Source organism: Penicillium canariense (genome assembly GCF_028826845.1).
Source record: "Penicillium canariense strain IBT 26290 chromosome Unknown utg000001l_segment0_segment0, whole genome shotgun sequence".
Lineage (NCBI taxonomy): Eukaryota > Fungi > Ascomycota > Eurotiomycetes > Eurotiales > Aspergillaceae > Penicillium > Penicillium canariense.
The window spans coordinates 3,579,686-3,596,041 of NW_026622728.1; the positions used below are offsets into that span (position 1 = coordinate 3,579,686).

The window sequence follows — 16,356 nt, forward strand, 5'->3', positions numbered from 1 at the left end:
TTTCCGCTGTTTCTTTGTCTGGTTTGAATCTGGTACTTTGCTATGTGATGCTTGGTCTGAGAAAATGCTCCTGTCCATCATATAGCGACATTGAAAAACAAGGTTGAGATCAATGGAGTCGTCTGGGCCAGAAACAGGAGCCTGGCATATACAACGGACCTGTCGTTTTCTGGTTCATCCGTAGATGCAAAAACCCTTTTTTAGCCTGGAATAAGGTAGACTAATGCAGTGTTTAGGCTCATGTTGTGCACTGGTAAAGTGGGGTCTGTACATTATGTTCCTTGCTATCTTGAAAATTAGAATATGGCTCCGAAGCCCAGCAAATTACCAGCCGCCAAGAGTGAACTTCATCAGCAAGTCGATGCACTATTAGGTTCCACTTCGTCACTGTCGATGACATAGGTATATCGTCACCATTATCGCGTCATACATAGAGTGCGCCAGAAACCCGCAAAACCGCGAAACCAAACCAAACCGAACCACAAATGAATTGGGTTTTCGGGCTAGTTTTAGAGCATTTTAAAACCATGGGTTTCGGTTTCTAGGTTAGAAGCCTCAATAGTTCTTGGGGCCCTAGTGGGTTTTAGAGTGGGGGTAGTGGGGCTATTAAATCATGTCTTTAACCTTCTATTGGTAATAAGGAATTTAAATAGTTACTGTACTAGCTATGTTAAGAATATTATATAATTCTACGCAATTTTATGTATTTTATGCAAAAACGGTATTGCTGGGCCCCAATAGGGACCCAAAGTGGTTTGTGGTTTGGTTGTGGTTTGGTCTTGGGCAAGGTTTGCCCCAATTGGGGTTCTCGGCGCACCCATACAAAACCGAGTAAATACGTACCATTATTATGCTGCTTTGAACATCCTTACCCTAAGAGGTTGATATTATCTTCGTGAGTGTAGAGGAGGACCTCTAAAATGGACCATGCGGTTGGAACCCGTGAAAATTCAACCAATGATCTTTCGTCAGTGAGTTTAATCACTCCTCGGGCGATTTTATCATAGAGATGATTGCTCTAAATGTTCGGCATAGTCCATTAAGACATGATAGCCAAGGCTGACCATAAGCTGTTATTTTTGTAATCTAATCAGGTGCGTTTCAAAAATTTGGCATTAACGTTAACTAGTATGGTTAACTAACATATAGTATCATAATGTAAGCCACAAATGAGGAACACATGATAGGTTAGCCTAGTCGTAAGTATGGTCACCACATATATCTGTTTATTCTTGTTCGGATCACCAGTTTTCCCAGTCAGCTTACACAAGGAATACCGAAGGTCGCTATTTTGTGTCAGTGGTACGCTCAACATGGGATAAAGGAGCGCCACGTGATTTTGCGGGCAACTGAGTTTTATTTAGAAGCACTACACTGTTGGATCATAAAGTTTTAATCAAATATCAGCGAGCGAGGAACCTATTCGGTGCTCTAGCCCATATCTTGTGACTAGCATTAGCGTGGAATGATGCGAGATACGCTTATTCAAGAAGGGCAAGCTACTATTTAAAATGCACACTACTTGGAAACTGCTTTGGCTTGCACGCCTTGTTTTGTCATGATATTACATTGTGGACGATATCCTCTAGTTCTGAGCTTTTGGATCCTTTCTCAATAAACTTGGAAGCTTCTCTACACTTTGATGATTTTCGATGATCTCTATTCGGAAAAAATTAGCATCTAATCTCATCCAAGGCAAGTCAATTAACTCACCATAAACTGATGCAAAAAGCGGGAACTTGTCGAGCTTTCCTTCCTTGCTCAAGAATTCGTGAACTGCTCGAGCAGTAGATATACCTTGAAGTTTTTGCCCACCCAATTCCGTTTCCTCGATTTCCTCAATGGGGACGCCTTTCTCCACCGAGCGAAGGGCCGACCGGTAGTTGCGGCCTGCATTGCAGGATGCAATCAAATCAGCCATTCCAGCGCTTTCTTCAGTAAAGGTCCTCTCATCCACAGATTTAGAGAACCACGTACGACCAAACTCCACCATCTCGAGGACGCCAATACGAACGATGGCCGCTTTAGTATTCTCTCCCCATTTCTTCCCCGTGACGAAGCCTGCTGCTAGAGCTATTATGTTCTTGAGTGCGCCGCCAAGCGCGACTCCGGCAACATCTCTGACGACATGGACTTGGAAGTATGGGCGTTCAAACAGGGTCTTCAAGAGAGAAGACTCCACAGGAGGGTACTCCTTGGGGATAGGAGATAGCTTGATGTGAGTGGGCTTGCTATTGCTTTGGCGCTGTTCATCCACTTTGACCCTATTGTCTCGTGGTGAGCCATCCCGTTCCTTGTAGTCCATTGGAGGGCTGTCATATCCAATCGTGGTTTCGCAAAATTTTTCTGCTACGACTTCAGGCGCAATATTCGCGCCGGATAGCGCACAACAGTAGATTTGTAGCTTCTCCATGACCATTTCTGAGTACAAAGTGACAGTTCCGTCGGCCACGTCCACACCCTTGATGCAAGAGATACCACGGGCATAGGGCCTATGGTAGCCATTGATTTGACTCAACGTCATCGACAAAAATTGGTGGGGAAGGTTGAAGACGAGAATGGTGGCATCTTTCACTGTATCCTGTAGATTGGAGTTGGCAACTAGGTTGTCCGGGAGCCTCACTCCGGGAAGGTATTTGATGTTTTGATGCACAGTATTTATAGCATGAGATAGTTTGACCGGTCCTGCGCCGAGCTTCTCCCAAAGCCCCGGGTCATTGGGGACATCAACGTCTTCTTCAAAAGCCCACATCACAATTGTCGTCTCGAAAAGCTTCTTATGTTCTTTAGCATTTTCTGCGACAATTTTTCCGATCGTTGATCCCCTATTCCGATTTGTTCGTATGAGCAACAGAGCTACTAAGATAACAGTAGTGTAAAACCTACCAATTTCCTGAGCCGATGATGGCTACCTTGTGTTTTAGGCTGGTTTTTGACATTTTGGAACGTATGCAGGGGCTGAAAGTCTCATATGAGTATTGTAGGTGTCCTATTTCTTATTGACGCAGAGGGGGTTTTTGTAGGATTCCCTTCCTGTTACAATGACGTTCATATTGTGTTATGCCGCAGTACAAGGACGATCTTTTGTTCGAGGATGCCCTGCAGTGATACTTGTTCAAGTCGTTCGTGCTGGGATGACGAACGGGCAAAATTTGCCACTCTTTTGATTGGCTCGAAACCACAGAAATGACCACTCTTCGTAAGGCCCATAGTTGCGAACCCCGAGAAGAAAGCGGTTGTCATTTGCGGTGACAAATTTGTTCCCCAAAATTTAGTTACTCTCCCTGAATTACTTGAAGCTGCGGATTTCCTCTTTTTCTCCTGGTAGGTCTTCCGTGTCTCTTTTCTCTCTATGGCTTACTAGGTAACCTTCTTGTTCCAATATTAAACCATCAATATCGCAACAAGAAGTATATTGGTACCGAGGTTGATGCGCATTTACACCTTTCACAATGCGTGCTGAGTCCAACAAGGTTGAGCTGAGGTGTGCATATCCTAAACAAGGGAATAGTACCACGATTCAATATAGCGACCAGGATTCTGACCTAGGTGCTTCCCTAGCGTTGATTTTGGCTGTAGCGGCAATAGTGGAAGTTACCGGCTTATGATGCATGCTGTCACAAGTCACTATGGAAAAGAACCACATGCATTAACGAAACAAGAGGAGTTGAGAAATTAATGATAACATGAGGGTGGCGCTAGTCCCGGTCCAGTCAGACCCCACATCACCCCTCTTCGTACTTTTTGCCTGCCATGTCCGCCATTCGACACATATGGTCACGAGTCAACAACATGAGGCTATGCCTTGATTTCTCTCAATTATATGACTTTGTCATGTGGCAAGCTACCTAATTAATAGTAAAAATCTCAAATGCAAAGTCCGGAATTGAAAATGTATATCAGTAAGCAACTTCCTCCAACAAATACACATTTTCCAGGGAGCCTATTGGGTTGATGCTATAGTTAGACATCCGAAAAAGAACAAACACCACTACATTTACCATGAAAACTATCGAGTTGCGTGAAGGACCGCTTAAAACAGTGACTCTTGATCACTTTGCGATCTAAAATCTGACTATAACAGAACGCGGCTCACTGCGTATCGGAACCCATTCATGTCTCTGGTTCAGAGACCTCTGAGGAGGCCACAAAAAAGTCGCGAAAGACTCAGACACATGCCTCGGCACCCGAGTCAATGCCGCCAGAGATGCTCTGAAGGATAAAAAGGACGAGGAAAAGCATGATTCTAAAGCGGATGCTCATAAAGGTGATTATTTCCCGGCTGGTTGACTTAGTGTGCCAATACTAATCAAGCCTATAGAGGCCTCTAAGCACTGAAAAAGACTTTCAATTTTAAACGAGATCTCTGCAGTCACGAAGTAGCTTGTCCATATGGCCTTCAGGACTAATCTGTATTCTTCACCAAACAGGTTATGGTACATTTTTCTCTTTTATGTAATGTCCATCTAAGTGTTCTTGATGGGCTATGGAAGTATTTCATGAGATTAAAGGGGAAAAGCTGAGTGCAACAGTAAAATGGGGCACTATTTCCATTTGCTGAAGTCACAAGCCAATATGAATGGTGACAGCTTGAATAATTCCTGGATGGTACATCACTCCAAATTGAAGGGCTATGCTAAGAAGCAAAAGAGCCCAATTAAGCCCTTCGAACCAACTGCCAAGAAGACCGCATGGAAGATAATCCTCAATAATTGCCCTTCTGACATAGATCCAACAACTTCAAAATCAGCCCCTGTTTCAGAAATCGCCAATAGGAATGCCGCTGCTCAGCCATGGTGACATTCCACCCGAGAGACCAGCATGCCCCGACAGCTAAGGCCAAAGCGACTCTTTTGAAAAGGGAGTCGCCGCATACTGCGAGGGCAAAAACAATACTGGCGAGAATAAATCGCGAGAAATTCAGACTTGTGGTGGAAAGAATCGAAGAGTCGGTTGCTAATGGCCCCGCGATATGCCAGGTAAAGAAGAGCGTGCTCGTTGCGATCGTAACAGCAACCATTGAATCGGCTGCATCCGTTAGAAAATTTGATGGGAGAAAGAGAGACAATGGAGTGTAGAATGTTCCGAGTTGACGGCACATAGTGACCGTAAGAGCAATGGCTACAGCCCGATGAAAGAAGATCAATGTTGAAGATTCTTGAGCCATGACGACGAGCTGAGGACTTAAAGAGCTAAGGGGAGGATTGACTTAACAGGTAGATACAAGAGAGATAAATGAAAGTGTGGCAAGAAAAAATAAAGGTCAGACGCAGGTAGTGGGGGCTGGGGTGAAACAACCTGACAAGCGGCCCCAAGTCAGATCTTAACTACTCCGTACCAATGATTATGACACAAAGTACAGCCACAATGACAATATAAACGGAAAAGGAAAATCAGTAACAACTGAACCACAAAGTGATAGTACCAGCATAATCCGTAGATCAGCAATACATCCCTCCCCAATCATGCTACGGAGCAGTCCTCGCTTTGAAAAAGACGCATTGCACATTGTACACAAGATTGCAAGTCCACGCGCCCGCAATGCCAAAGCTAACTAGCACTAGTCCAGCGTATCCCTCGTCATTCCACTCGTCATTTTGCAGCGCAGGCTCTTGGAGAGCCTCGCGTTGAGCACTGTTTTGACAGCCATGCAGCACACTTTACCATTGTCAACCCGACGATCAAGAGTCCCTAGGCCGCCTTCCTCGCTCACGTCGTCAACAAAGGTCTCCTTGAAATCTTGAGGGTTCAGAGAGAGCAGGGTTTCAGTGATCCGGATGAGATGGTACGGAGCGTCACCCGCCAGGAAGGCTCGTTTGTCAAGAGGACCAGGATTCTCTCGGATCACGTCTAGTTGTGATCGATGAAAGGCTTCTTCTTCGGATGAACCGTGCTTGATGAGTCCGACGCGATGGAAGTAGTCATTTAGGCACACATTAGAAATGCTGCTGCAGGAGGAGGTGCAGCAATGATCCTGCACATCGAACTTGGTGCATTGGTCGCGGCATACTTGGTATTCAGTGCTGCTCGGATTGAAGCCGTCTTTGCATTCGTCGAAGCAGCCCAGACGGATATTGCCCTCGTTCCGATAAACACTTGTTGCAACCAGTTGCCTTGACAAGAGATGTAAGAATGGCTACACTCACGAAAGACAAAAGTTGAAGAAGCATTTTGTAACACGGCATGATATAACTTGCAAAACTGAGAATTAAATGATCAGTGTTTGTTTCGAAATCAGAGGCACAGGAATATAGAAATACCGGTCTTCTGGGGGGTTGAAAGACCAACACGATATCACGTCAAGTCTCTGCCTCGATACCCTGAAACATTACAGGCGCATCTCCCAGCCCTGTCAGACCGCTGCATGGATCATTTTCTGACGATATATTCCCAAAACAAGTTGTCGTGATCATGATTGTTGGACGGATCGTGCATGGTGAAAAGGCAATGACGCATCCGTTGGTGGAAAGGGGCATGAGGGCTGTGTTGGTTTTCCGCCCCCAACAGCGAGCAAAATCAATGTCCAATGAAAAGGAATTGTCAAGACAAGGCAGATTCTATCAACTCCATTTTCTTTATCCCTCGTATCAGCTCAGCTGGTTAATTCGTGTCAATCCATGCTCCATTTCCTATCCACACATTCTTTTCCGCCCTTCACTACACATCTTAATTCCCGTCCATCACCCTTTTCTGTCTCTACTTCGTCAAATTTCAAGCCAAACCCCCACCTACATATTTACGACAGTATTCGAATCTCAGCCATGGGTCAGACCATAACCAAAGAGGCTCCCACGGAGTTTCTCCCGCCAGTCCAAACCCGCGGTATGGCCAATTTAGAATCAAACCTTGCGTGACAGAATATCTGACGTACGTCAGAGGAACTTCAGGAACGATTTCAATGGCGCCTATCAAGATTCTATATGAGCGATGCTCAGAGTGAATGGTTTCAGACTATTTTCCACACTTTCTGCACCGAATCGGATTCAGCAAAATGCAAGGTCTAGAGTCTATTCTTGCTCAACTTCACAAGGCTAATATGCTACAGTCTGGACGGTATACGACTTGAAGAATTTCATGACCAGCACTTTTCCTCTCGCCTTAGCCTCATGCGTAGCTGAAGCAGCCCCGATCGTACACCGTTGTCTCCTGCGGCTGGGGTCGTTCCCATATCACAATGATCCACACCATATTCTGTCGCTGGATGTGCTACGCACAGGCCTGATCATTCTACTCAGACTGGATAGAAGCAAGCTTCTGGATCAGGATAATGACGAGGCGTCAATCGTGTACCCTGATCGTCTTAGCACGAAACAACGAATCCTGTTGTTCCAGAGCATGGCAGACCAGCAAGGGACCCCTGCCGGATCATCTCCAGGCCTGGGAGACGATTATCACCTTCAGAAAGCTCTTGAGATTATCACATATGGCAATTTCAGGCGCAATGTGCGGTTCCCGACCGCAGTGACCTTAGGACCTAAATATCCCCCCGCCGAACATTTTCCTTCCTCAAGCTCCACATTGACGAGTGGATCAATTCCAGCAGAGGATTTTAGGTCCTTGCTTCGGTTGATGCTCCTTACTCAGTTGTATGTGGCCGGTATTGACCCAGATAATTTTACTTCCTTTCTATCGGAGATTGAAGCAGCGACAGACTCCCTATTGGCGGCATTCTTAAATGGTGGAGAGTCATCAACCGCAGTGTCTTTTACAGCCTTTGACAACACCCTCGGCAAGTCAATGGTGCGTATTGACATTCGCTATTTGCAGCGAAGAACTGTATACTAATCTCCAGCAGCAAAACGCCTTTCTGGGTCTCCCTCGAATCCTCGGGCCCTTACACTCGGCCAAAACTTTCCCGTCCGCGACTCACCCATCATCGGTCACTGAAGCACAGAAAGTATTGAAAGAATTGTTTACGCCGTCAGTCAAAACACTGCCTCCTCCTAAGGGACTAATTATGAGTCTCCCTCTCCTGAGTCAGCTTTCAATGAGCTTACCCCAAGACTTCCCCATCGAAGCACCAGAAACCCTTCACTCTTCTCTGGGGGTAGATGTGAAGTGTGTGAAATCTTGCCTGTCCGTAACTAGGATAGCCAGGATCCTACTCATTTCTGGAAAGGCGGGTCAAGGGGCTGCCATATTCGGCGCATACTTCCCCAAAGATTTCTCACCTGCCATTTTGAATAGGCCGAGCGTCATATTTCAACTGGCACCAGTTCATCGAACGTTTCATGATGCTGGAGAGATGGAGTCGTCCAAGGAAACCGATTTTGAAGACAGCGCGCATTTGACACTTGCCCTTTCGGATATGACTCTCGTGTTGAGTGGGGAATCGGCAACAGGCAGTTGTATTGCGCAGCTCAGCGATGGTACCGGCCAAGAGTTCGCTGTTGATGCTGTAGAGGTTCTGAGCTTTGAGGGATGCTTGGTCTGCGTTGATACCTTTAAATAGCTTTTGCCGCATGCCGTGTCACTCTACTGATATTCTGCTTTGGATTTTGGCAATCGTGTCCTAGATGCGGCTGTGTGAACCTCGAACTTAGTAGAGCTGGGGCTATTTCAAAGGGATTGGAATACATTTGCCAGTCCACTTATTTGCTAGATCTGAACTAACTAATCTAGCTATTCGCTGGGTACAAATGGGTCAGATTTCATCGTTAATAAGGACACATCTGGAATGGATCTGCGAACTCTCACTTGTCTCGACAGATCTTGTGAAAGCTGTGAACGATTGGACCATTCAATTCATATATCTTCATGTCTATTTGAAGCGGGTGAGCTCGCTATAGCATAATGCCTGCCGTGATTTCGCTTAAACCGACGCAATGTGCTCACAACGTCATCAATGTGAGTGACTAGATGTAAACAAAGCCTCGGGAATCTCCTAACAATTTGGTCGAACATCCACCGCCCCCAACAGCATAATGATACAACTCTGTGGCTTTGGCCCCTTAATTGCCGAGGCTGACTTCCTGCATGAATCCTTCACCACGATAAGTCTAGAAAACCAACAAGTTGGTCAATCTTGACAGGATTCATCAAGGTTGTTAGGATGTGATTTACTGTTGTGTCGGCTTGGGAAGCAGCAGTCATGGGAAAGTCAAATGTGAGCTCAGACACCTCCATACTGCGCCTGCGCCAACATGTTGCTTATATGTTCGTTGGATTCCCTCTGGAACTTACCGTAATATTGATGGTTGTTGCCATGGGGCGTGGCGAGGTACCTACTAACCAACCAACAACCGAAAATTCTACGTCGTCCCGATGCAAGTCAATTCGCCTGACTCATTTCAAGCCATCTCCATTGATCAGCTTATGATACTTTTTTTTCCAAACATGTACAGGCCTAGCAAACCCCTCTTCGTCCCTCTCAACTTTCAGTATCCTCTCAAATCCCTGCGCTTTCAACTCGTTCTCAAACGGTGGCCTGATCTGGATCGTCTTATACGTCTCTCTCAATTCTTTATTCCTCTTTGAAGCTCTCGCATAATTGCTCATAGGCTGCGGCTCCACGACAAGATAACCCCCCTCATTTAGTATGCTTTGTATGTGCGCAAATAGCTTCAACATCCCGGAGTCCCCGTTGTTGAGATGTATCCACTTGGTCACAGAGAGCAGTAAAACAACGTCGAATTTGCCCAGCGCGGTACCCGTGTACGCGGACGCATCCACGAAGTCAAAGTGCTCAAATGTGCACGGCCCGTCCGGGTACGCCGCCTTCGCCTGCTCGACCAGCCACGGGTCGATATCGACGCCGACAGAGGCGGACGCGCCGCAGTGCGCTATCGCCTCATAGGTCAGTTTGCCCGCGTTGCAGCCTAGGTCTATGACTCGCGCGTTGCGGAGGATATCTGATGGGAGAATGGAAAGGCGCTCGTCCGGAACAGTAGGCGCCCGGAACTTAGCGTAATATTGGTGGTAGTTGCCATGGCGTGCGGCGAGGTGCGTGGCTTTGAAGCGCTCTGCTTTGGAGAGTTCTGTTGCAGGGGGGAGATGCTGATGGCATGCTTCTGCCATACTTGGAGATAGTGCGAGCAGAGAGGCACGTGTTGGTAATGATATTGGTTATGTCGAAAGAAAAATGTATAATGATGTGACTGACGTTGAGTTCTAGGACACTAGATAGGCCATATATTAGGAGTTAAAGGTCTTGAAATTTTGTGATCAATGCTAAAGTTTTGCTGGGCTCCCAAGAGGTTTGTAGGGTTTGCATACTCTCGGTGCCTGAGGCAGTAAACTACATAGCAGGCCTAGCAAGTAGCCGGCTGCTAGATTATCACTCCTACCGGGGTGATCATAAAGAAGAAGGGTCTTATAAGGCTAAGCGAGTGCTTATTGCTTGGTAATAGATGCTCTATATAGCTGGTATCTAATTAGTACTATCTAATAGACACCATACGATCCTTACAGAATCTCATTGTTCTACTCCATTGGTCATGTGATAGGTATAAGTGGGCCTATAATTTATACGATCTGAGTCTTGGTCTAGCCCATGGAGGCATAATGTGTCTACTGATTAGATCTGTTCAGTCTCAGGAAGGGAGCAATGGTTCCCGAAATACGATGGCGAAAGGGCGTGAAAGCGGATTTTAAGGAGCTTTAGAACTCGATCCTTTCGGGATATCCACAATATGACGTCATCTTTGCTTACTGTTTTTTCCCGCGTCTTCGCTCCTTGTGCAACCCTACTGTAACATCCATACCGAGGTCGTACTCAACATGCCATTCAGACAGGCGCTTCAGGGCATTATCGATAAGGCAGACAAGGCTTGGGAGGAAATAAGCCATCACGCCCCTCCGCCGGTACCATCGTACAACAAGCCTCCCCCACCGCCTATTCCAACCTCTAGCAAACCACCACCAGCTTATCAGGAACAGCACTCGCAACCCCAGATCTACTGGCGGCCCAATTTACATCCTCAAGTACCGGTGTCCTCCAACTTTGACCACGAACAAGGTCAACATGGATGGGGCAACAATGAGTCGCAGAATTATATCGACAGCCCGCAAAACTCATTCCATTCAACCCAGGGCGATGCGGTGATCGTGCGCGCTCTGATCAACCACGGGCATCCTGACCCTGCCCAGAAGTTTACCAGTGCCAGACTGTCGAGTCTCCAGACCCTCAGCCGACCACGGGGCTGTCTGTCGGCCAGAATTACGGCGCCGGTGGCCCGAGGTATCTGGCCTGCCTTTTGGCTGCTGCCTAAAGACCCCTTCAAGTGGCCCGAGGATGGCGAAGTCGACATAATGGAAGCGTGGAACGGCGATGCTGTCAACCACAGTTGTCTGCATTGGGGTCACTTTAACGGCCAGGACTGGAACAAGCATCGCGTTCTCGAAACCCCCATCCCCAACATTTGCTCGCCGGCGGGGGTGAAGTACGATTTCATATGGGACGAGGACGAAACAACGGGCAGGGGGCGCTTGGTCTGGTTGATTGATGGCACGCCCATAATGAGGGCCGAAAAGCCGCCTGGCACGAGAAAGATGAGTGAGTTCAGAATCCTCATCAACATCGCTGTTGGAGGAAATGTCTGTCAGGGAAATATGCCCAGCGATGGATGCTACGAGACGGTGGTTCGTGAGTTGGCCATGTGGGACGCGCCGCCTGGGGGTTGGAATGAGTTTGACAGGGCTTGGAGGGATTCCAAAGATGGCAATACCATGTAACGAAAGCAAGGAAATCTACATTGCAAAGTAAATCAACTATACCCACATCCCCTACTTTCTACAAGAGATATCTCTGACTAGGCGAGTGAGATGGGTTGTCGCATAGTGATAGACCAAAGCTAATCATTTTAACAAAATTCAATGCGATGCATAGGTATTGGCTTGTAGTTAGTTATTCTCGCAATTCTTGCCTTGGACAAGAATCAATCAATCCACTCATTTTTTATATATAACTAAGCTACTTCCGCATCCCTGTTGGCCCCTTGGTTGCTCCATGTCCCATATTCACTGATCAACATCAAAGTTCAGAATGGCATTGGCTCTTTAGACTCGGAGAATACCGCTGTTCTCGGTATATTTCATTATTAGGAATCGGATATGGTCTTGGATGTCTCCACTACCACGTCTGATCAGTCGATCTTCTGTTGAAGATGTTGAAACGGCCTCACCTCCTTGCCCAGACCCAGTTGATGATTATCTGGATAATATCGGATCCGACGTGGGATATTGCAGCTCGAGGGATATTTCGGGTATTAAAGCATTCTTACGACTGGATGGTCAAATAGAAAATTAGGGCTTGATATTTCCCACAGGACTAGAGGTTTCTTTCAGTCCCATTGACCATGCCCATTAGTCTCATGGGACTAAATAATTTCCCACGCTAGCATAACTCGCTCAAAATGGATGAATAAGATGCTGATTTATCATAATAAATTGTTGTTATTTACACCTATCTCGCACTTACAGCAGTTTATATAGCTTAGATGTGTAGTATTATAGATATTATATGTATACACTCACTACGACTCCCAACTAGTATATTTACAAAAGAACAATAGTATAACACTATTACGATATGCGTGTCTCCCCCATTAAAGCCATTCCTACTCATATGAGATCATGTGGTTTGGTATTCGACACACTGATTCCCTAAGTAAACTCTCTCTATCGACTAACCCCCCCTGGCGGGGGACTAGGTACGGGCTACGTGATTTCAAGTTTCGAGTAACTTCTTGCAGCAGATATCATCCTGGATATATGCCCCATGATGAAGGAGCACGGCTACAGTTGCAAGATCAGTCGAGATTGTTCGAGCATTGATGACCTATGGACAGTACAGTTGAGAGGTGAGTGAGGAGTCTGATAGAAGCATCCTTCCGTACAGTCTTTCTGCAATGCGGTTTTGCATCTGTTTATTCCAAGTATTGAAATTACAGCCTCATGCCAGAATGTCGGGGGCCAGACGACGCTGATTTTCGATGTCGTTTGCGATTGAGAGTGCCTTCTGGAAGAAGGGATGCGAAAGGCCCTCTCTCGATAAAGCGCCAATGATCTACTATTTGGCACCCGCAGACTAGCAGGCCAATAGAGCGGGCTATCTAGGATATTGAACGGCCGTTACGCGTAACCACAATATACGCCCAAGATAACCGGAAGTGGTTACTCTCGATACATCGGGTACGAGCTGAATGCTCAAGGGACTATTACGAAAATATGTATGTATATGTATATGTCTGCATCGTGTGTAAATATACCCAAAAATGTGACACCCACCTTTACAGTGAGACCTTCCTAATGTGCTTGATTTCTTGGATTCTATCTCTCCCATTCTCTGCGCAGTATTTCAATAAAGCATCCTTGGCTCTACACATATTTGATGGGTTATGGATGCTCGTTCTCAATTGCGTATACATGTTTCCTTTCTCCCTGGGAAAAGCACCGGGTTCGAGTGTTATATTGCTTTTGATGTGCTTCATGGCAGGTGTGGGCATGTTCCAGTAAATGAGAGCTTCCCGTAGTTAACTCTCATGTTTATCATCCAGAGTGTATTGAAATAAGCGTTGTTAGGTTGACTGGTGGGATAGAGTCAGTGAGGGTCATACAAGGAAGGTAAAGGTGCCAGGGGATCAACTTACGCTCTGAGTCTGAAGTAGTTAAACAACGCAATTCCCGAACGATTACTGATGGATTTGAGAGTAGTCCTGATATATTTGGGCCACTCCGGCTGAATGGCAGGAAGTCCAGTGCCTTGTTGGGCATGGTAGTCATCGAATTCACCCAAAAGATCATATACCGCTTCGAAGGTGGCACAGAAGTTCTGCCACACCTTTGGATTGTTGAGATATTCAAACACCATGCCCATTTCTTTAACTGACTGGAGTTGCGCGTCGGCATCTTTGCTTGAAAATCCCGTTCTTGAAGAGGACGTTGATATGGCTGCAATTCCTTTGAACATCTGCCAAATCTTGTCAGTCAAGCTCAAGTAGAATAACAAGATGCAGTCTGAAAGCGGATTGGGGTCATCAGCTTGGTACTTACCGCGCCCTTCATTCCATTTGGCCGCCCCAGGAAGATAGTCAGACGGTCCAGATGACCTATGCTACCCAACTCGAACAGCATATGGTCAAAGAAGGAGTCGCTGTTGGCACCACTCCAATGGATGTCGTCAGCTGTAACATAGTCCTTGGCCTGAGAGCAGCCCATGACTTGGGTAGGATTGATTGCAGGTGGAATTTGGTCCCTAATGGTTCCCTTGTTCAGCCACCAGGTAAAGAAGTCACCCATTAATTGACCTTCGAATACATGCTCCGCTGTGTACAAGGTCAGTTCTACCAGCAATGCGTGAGAGAAGATTACCCTTACTTTCGTAGCGGGCTCTTTTCAAGCCTCTGGGAGTCGACCGATTGTCATGAGGAAAGATGGCGTCGACACTCCAGTCCGTGCATGATTCTGAGGTGTTTCCCCAGTATTTCGAGATTGTTTCCCATCTTCCGTTCTCTATGCCGTCCCAAGGCCGGTCCGCTAGCTTGGGAAATGCAGGATATCGACCGTCTTTTCCCACGCTGTACTTGTCGGTACATAGACTTACCGTCTTCCTGGAAATTGTTGCAGTAGGATTGTTTGGATTGTAATCCCGTTCGTAAAGTGTAAGGCCCTCGTCCCCATCAGTGTCATCGTCGTCCGCGAGAGTGTCATCCTTGTCCGTGGCGATAACATCACGTTTCGAACTCAAACCTTGAGTAGAGCAGAACCTGGCGCTGTCAAAGTCTGTACCTCGTTTGTACCCATCGGGCCAGGTGCAAACTGTGTCAGTGGTGGCGCAGGCATCACAACCATCGTACGGCGGAATATCGCCGTAGCCATAATACCAATCCATTTCATAACAGCCGCAGCATGGTTCGTCATCATCTTTCTCATTGAATTTCAGACAGGTTTTGCTCGCATCAGGTTTGAACACGGATTCAGTTCCAACCGAAAAAAAGCGCTGGGCGTACTGGGGCAGGACTTGTTTCAGAGCAGGGAGTGTCATGGCGGCAAACTTCCAATTCACCATGTTGAAACATCCATCGGCCATTTACCGATAGAGTCACGGCTAGAGAGATCACGCTTATGCGGAGGGATCTTGTCGGCCACAGACGAGTTGTCGAAGCCATTCTCCGAGTCCAAAGAGGCCTCAGCAGACCCCGGGAGGACAATGGAATCACCTTGAATGAAGGGTTTGACATTGTTATCTCTCTTACTGTTGGGGTTTGTTGGGATATGGACAGGAGGATAGCATGCAGCACCTTCCGAAGGCAACTGCGAAGAGCTTCCAAGTTGCACGTTTTGCGAGCCCCACCCAGAGCTCGTGAGTAGACTGTCACTCCCGGCATCTTGGAAGGCAACGGAAGAGACCAAAATATCAGAGCAAACCTCATCTGACTCGGCCGATGGTGTGAATTGGAATGAAGCGATTGTATTGTACCTCAGGGCCATAGTCCCCAAGTCAGAGCTTTTGTGATTCCATAAACCAGACCCACCTTGAAGGGCAGGTACTGTGAAGGTGAGGTAGTCCATGGAGATTTTCACACCAAATGAGACGGCAGTGCCGAGGGAGATGCCTCCACCGTTGCCATCGGTATAAAAGACTCGGTTATGGTCTGCACCAGCTGTTGGGATAGAGATATCAAGCTGCTTGAAGTCCCCCGACGGTTGCTTTATGCTATCGGGGTCATTGGCGGGCCAAAATGCTGTGATATTTGAGAAATCCTGGACAACTCGGGCACTCAATACGCCATCGAAGTTAGCTGCGCTGCTGTCTAGATTTTGATCGGTTGAACCATTGAATGTCGCTATCTCGTAAGTTGCTTCGAGATAGGGTTCGAAGTTCACGTAGTAGTCTTTGGACCCAGCTTTGATTTTTGAGCCTGGCAGGCTGACGGTCCTTAATCCACCTAGTGCTGGAGTGCCTTTATCTGCGGAGCGGACATCGACGACACCAAAACCTGAAATACCATACGTCAAGTTACTTTTGCCCACAGCATTGACAAAACCATCTGCCTTTTCGATATTGAGATCTCCATTGGGATCGAAATATCCGTAAAGACTGAACCCATAGTGCATTTGGGCATCAATGTCTCCAACAACGAAGGAAGCAAAGGCCTCGTCGTATTCAGTGCCCCCGACTTTGCACTCTTGGTCAGTTTGCCACCAGATAAGCTTGCTTAAATCCTCATTGATTGTGATTGGCGATCCGTTTGACCATGCGAAGTTGTGGGTGTTGCTCAGGCTTTCCCAGTCGGATGTTTTATTGGACCAGTATCTCTTCATCAGATTCGTAGCTTCTTTCGCGCCCTCGCCGGGTGAGTTGACGAATGTATCCCAGTAGCCGCCAAAAGTCGCGTAGTCCAAACGAACACTCGT

At 46.9% G+C, this 16,356-nt stretch overlaps 6 protein-coding genes across 6 annotated transcripts; 2 read left to right on the forward strand and 4 right to left on the reverse strand.

Annotated features, from left to right (window-relative positions):
- Positions 1–1,585: 1,585 nt before the first annotated feature.
- Positions 1,586–2,939, reverse strand: N7482_001270 (glycerol-3-phosphate dehydrogenase family protein; the record flags this gene model as incomplete). The annotated part of the gene is made up of 3 exons (XM_056683395.1): positions 1,586–1,659; positions 1,714–2,825; positions 2,887–2,939. 3 exons carry the CDS (start codon positions 2,937–2,939, stop codon positions 1,586–1,588), a joined length of 1,239 nt encoding a protein of 412 aa, XP_056547001.1.
- A 2,529-nt stretch (positions 2,940–5,468) lies between these two features.
- Positions 5,469–6,170, reverse strand: N7482_001271 (uncharacterized protein; the record flags this gene model as incomplete). The annotated part of the gene is given in 3 exon segments (XM_056683396.1): positions 5,469–5,621; positions 5,660–6,136; positions 6,147–6,170. 3 exon segments carry the CDS (start codon positions 6,168–6,170, stop codon positions 5,469–5,471), a joined length of 654 nt encoding a protein of 217 aa, XP_056547002.1.
- Positions 6,171–6,761: 591 nt separating this feature from the next.
- N7482_001272 (uncharacterized protein) lies at positions 6,762–8,452 on the forward strand (the record flags this gene model as incomplete). Its single annotated transcript, XM_056683397.1, has 3 exons — positions 6,762–6,822; positions 7,046–7,740; positions 7,796–8,452. 3 exons carry the CDS (start codon positions 6,762–6,764, stop codon positions 8,450–8,452), a joined length of 1,413 nt encoding a protein of 470 aa, XP_056547003.1.
- An 833-nt stretch (positions 8,453–9,285) lies between these two features.
- N7482_001273 (class I SAM-dependent methyltransferase) lies at positions 9,286–10,017 on the reverse strand (the record flags this gene model as incomplete). Its single annotated transcript, XM_056683398.1, has 1 exon — positions 9,286–10,017. The coding sequence occupies one exon, from the start codon at positions 10,015–10,017 to the stop codon at positions 9,286–9,288; it is 732 nt and encodes a 243-aa protein (XP_056547004.1).
- A 702-nt stretch (positions 10,018–10,719) lies between these two features.
- On the forward strand, positions 10,720–11,673 carry N7482_001274 (glycoside hydrolase family 16 protein; the record flags this gene model as incomplete). The annotated part of the gene is made up of 1 exon (XM_056683399.1): positions 10,720–11,673. One exon carries the CDS (start codon positions 10,720–10,722, stop codon positions 11,671–11,673), a length of 954 nt encoding a protein of 317 aa, XP_056547005.1.
- A 1,753-nt stretch (positions 11,674–13,426) lies between these two features.
- N7482_001275 (uncharacterized protein) lies at positions 13,427–15,007 on the reverse strand (the record flags this gene model as incomplete). The annotated part of the gene is made up of 4 exons (XM_056683400.1): positions 13,427–13,526; positions 13,590–13,909; positions 13,993–14,282; positions 14,317–15,007. The coding sequence occupies 4 exons, from the start codon at positions 15,005–15,007 to the stop codon at positions 13,427–13,429; spliced, it is 1,401 nt and encodes a 466-aa protein (XP_056547006.1).
- Positions 15,008–16,356: the final 1,349 nt, after the last annotated feature.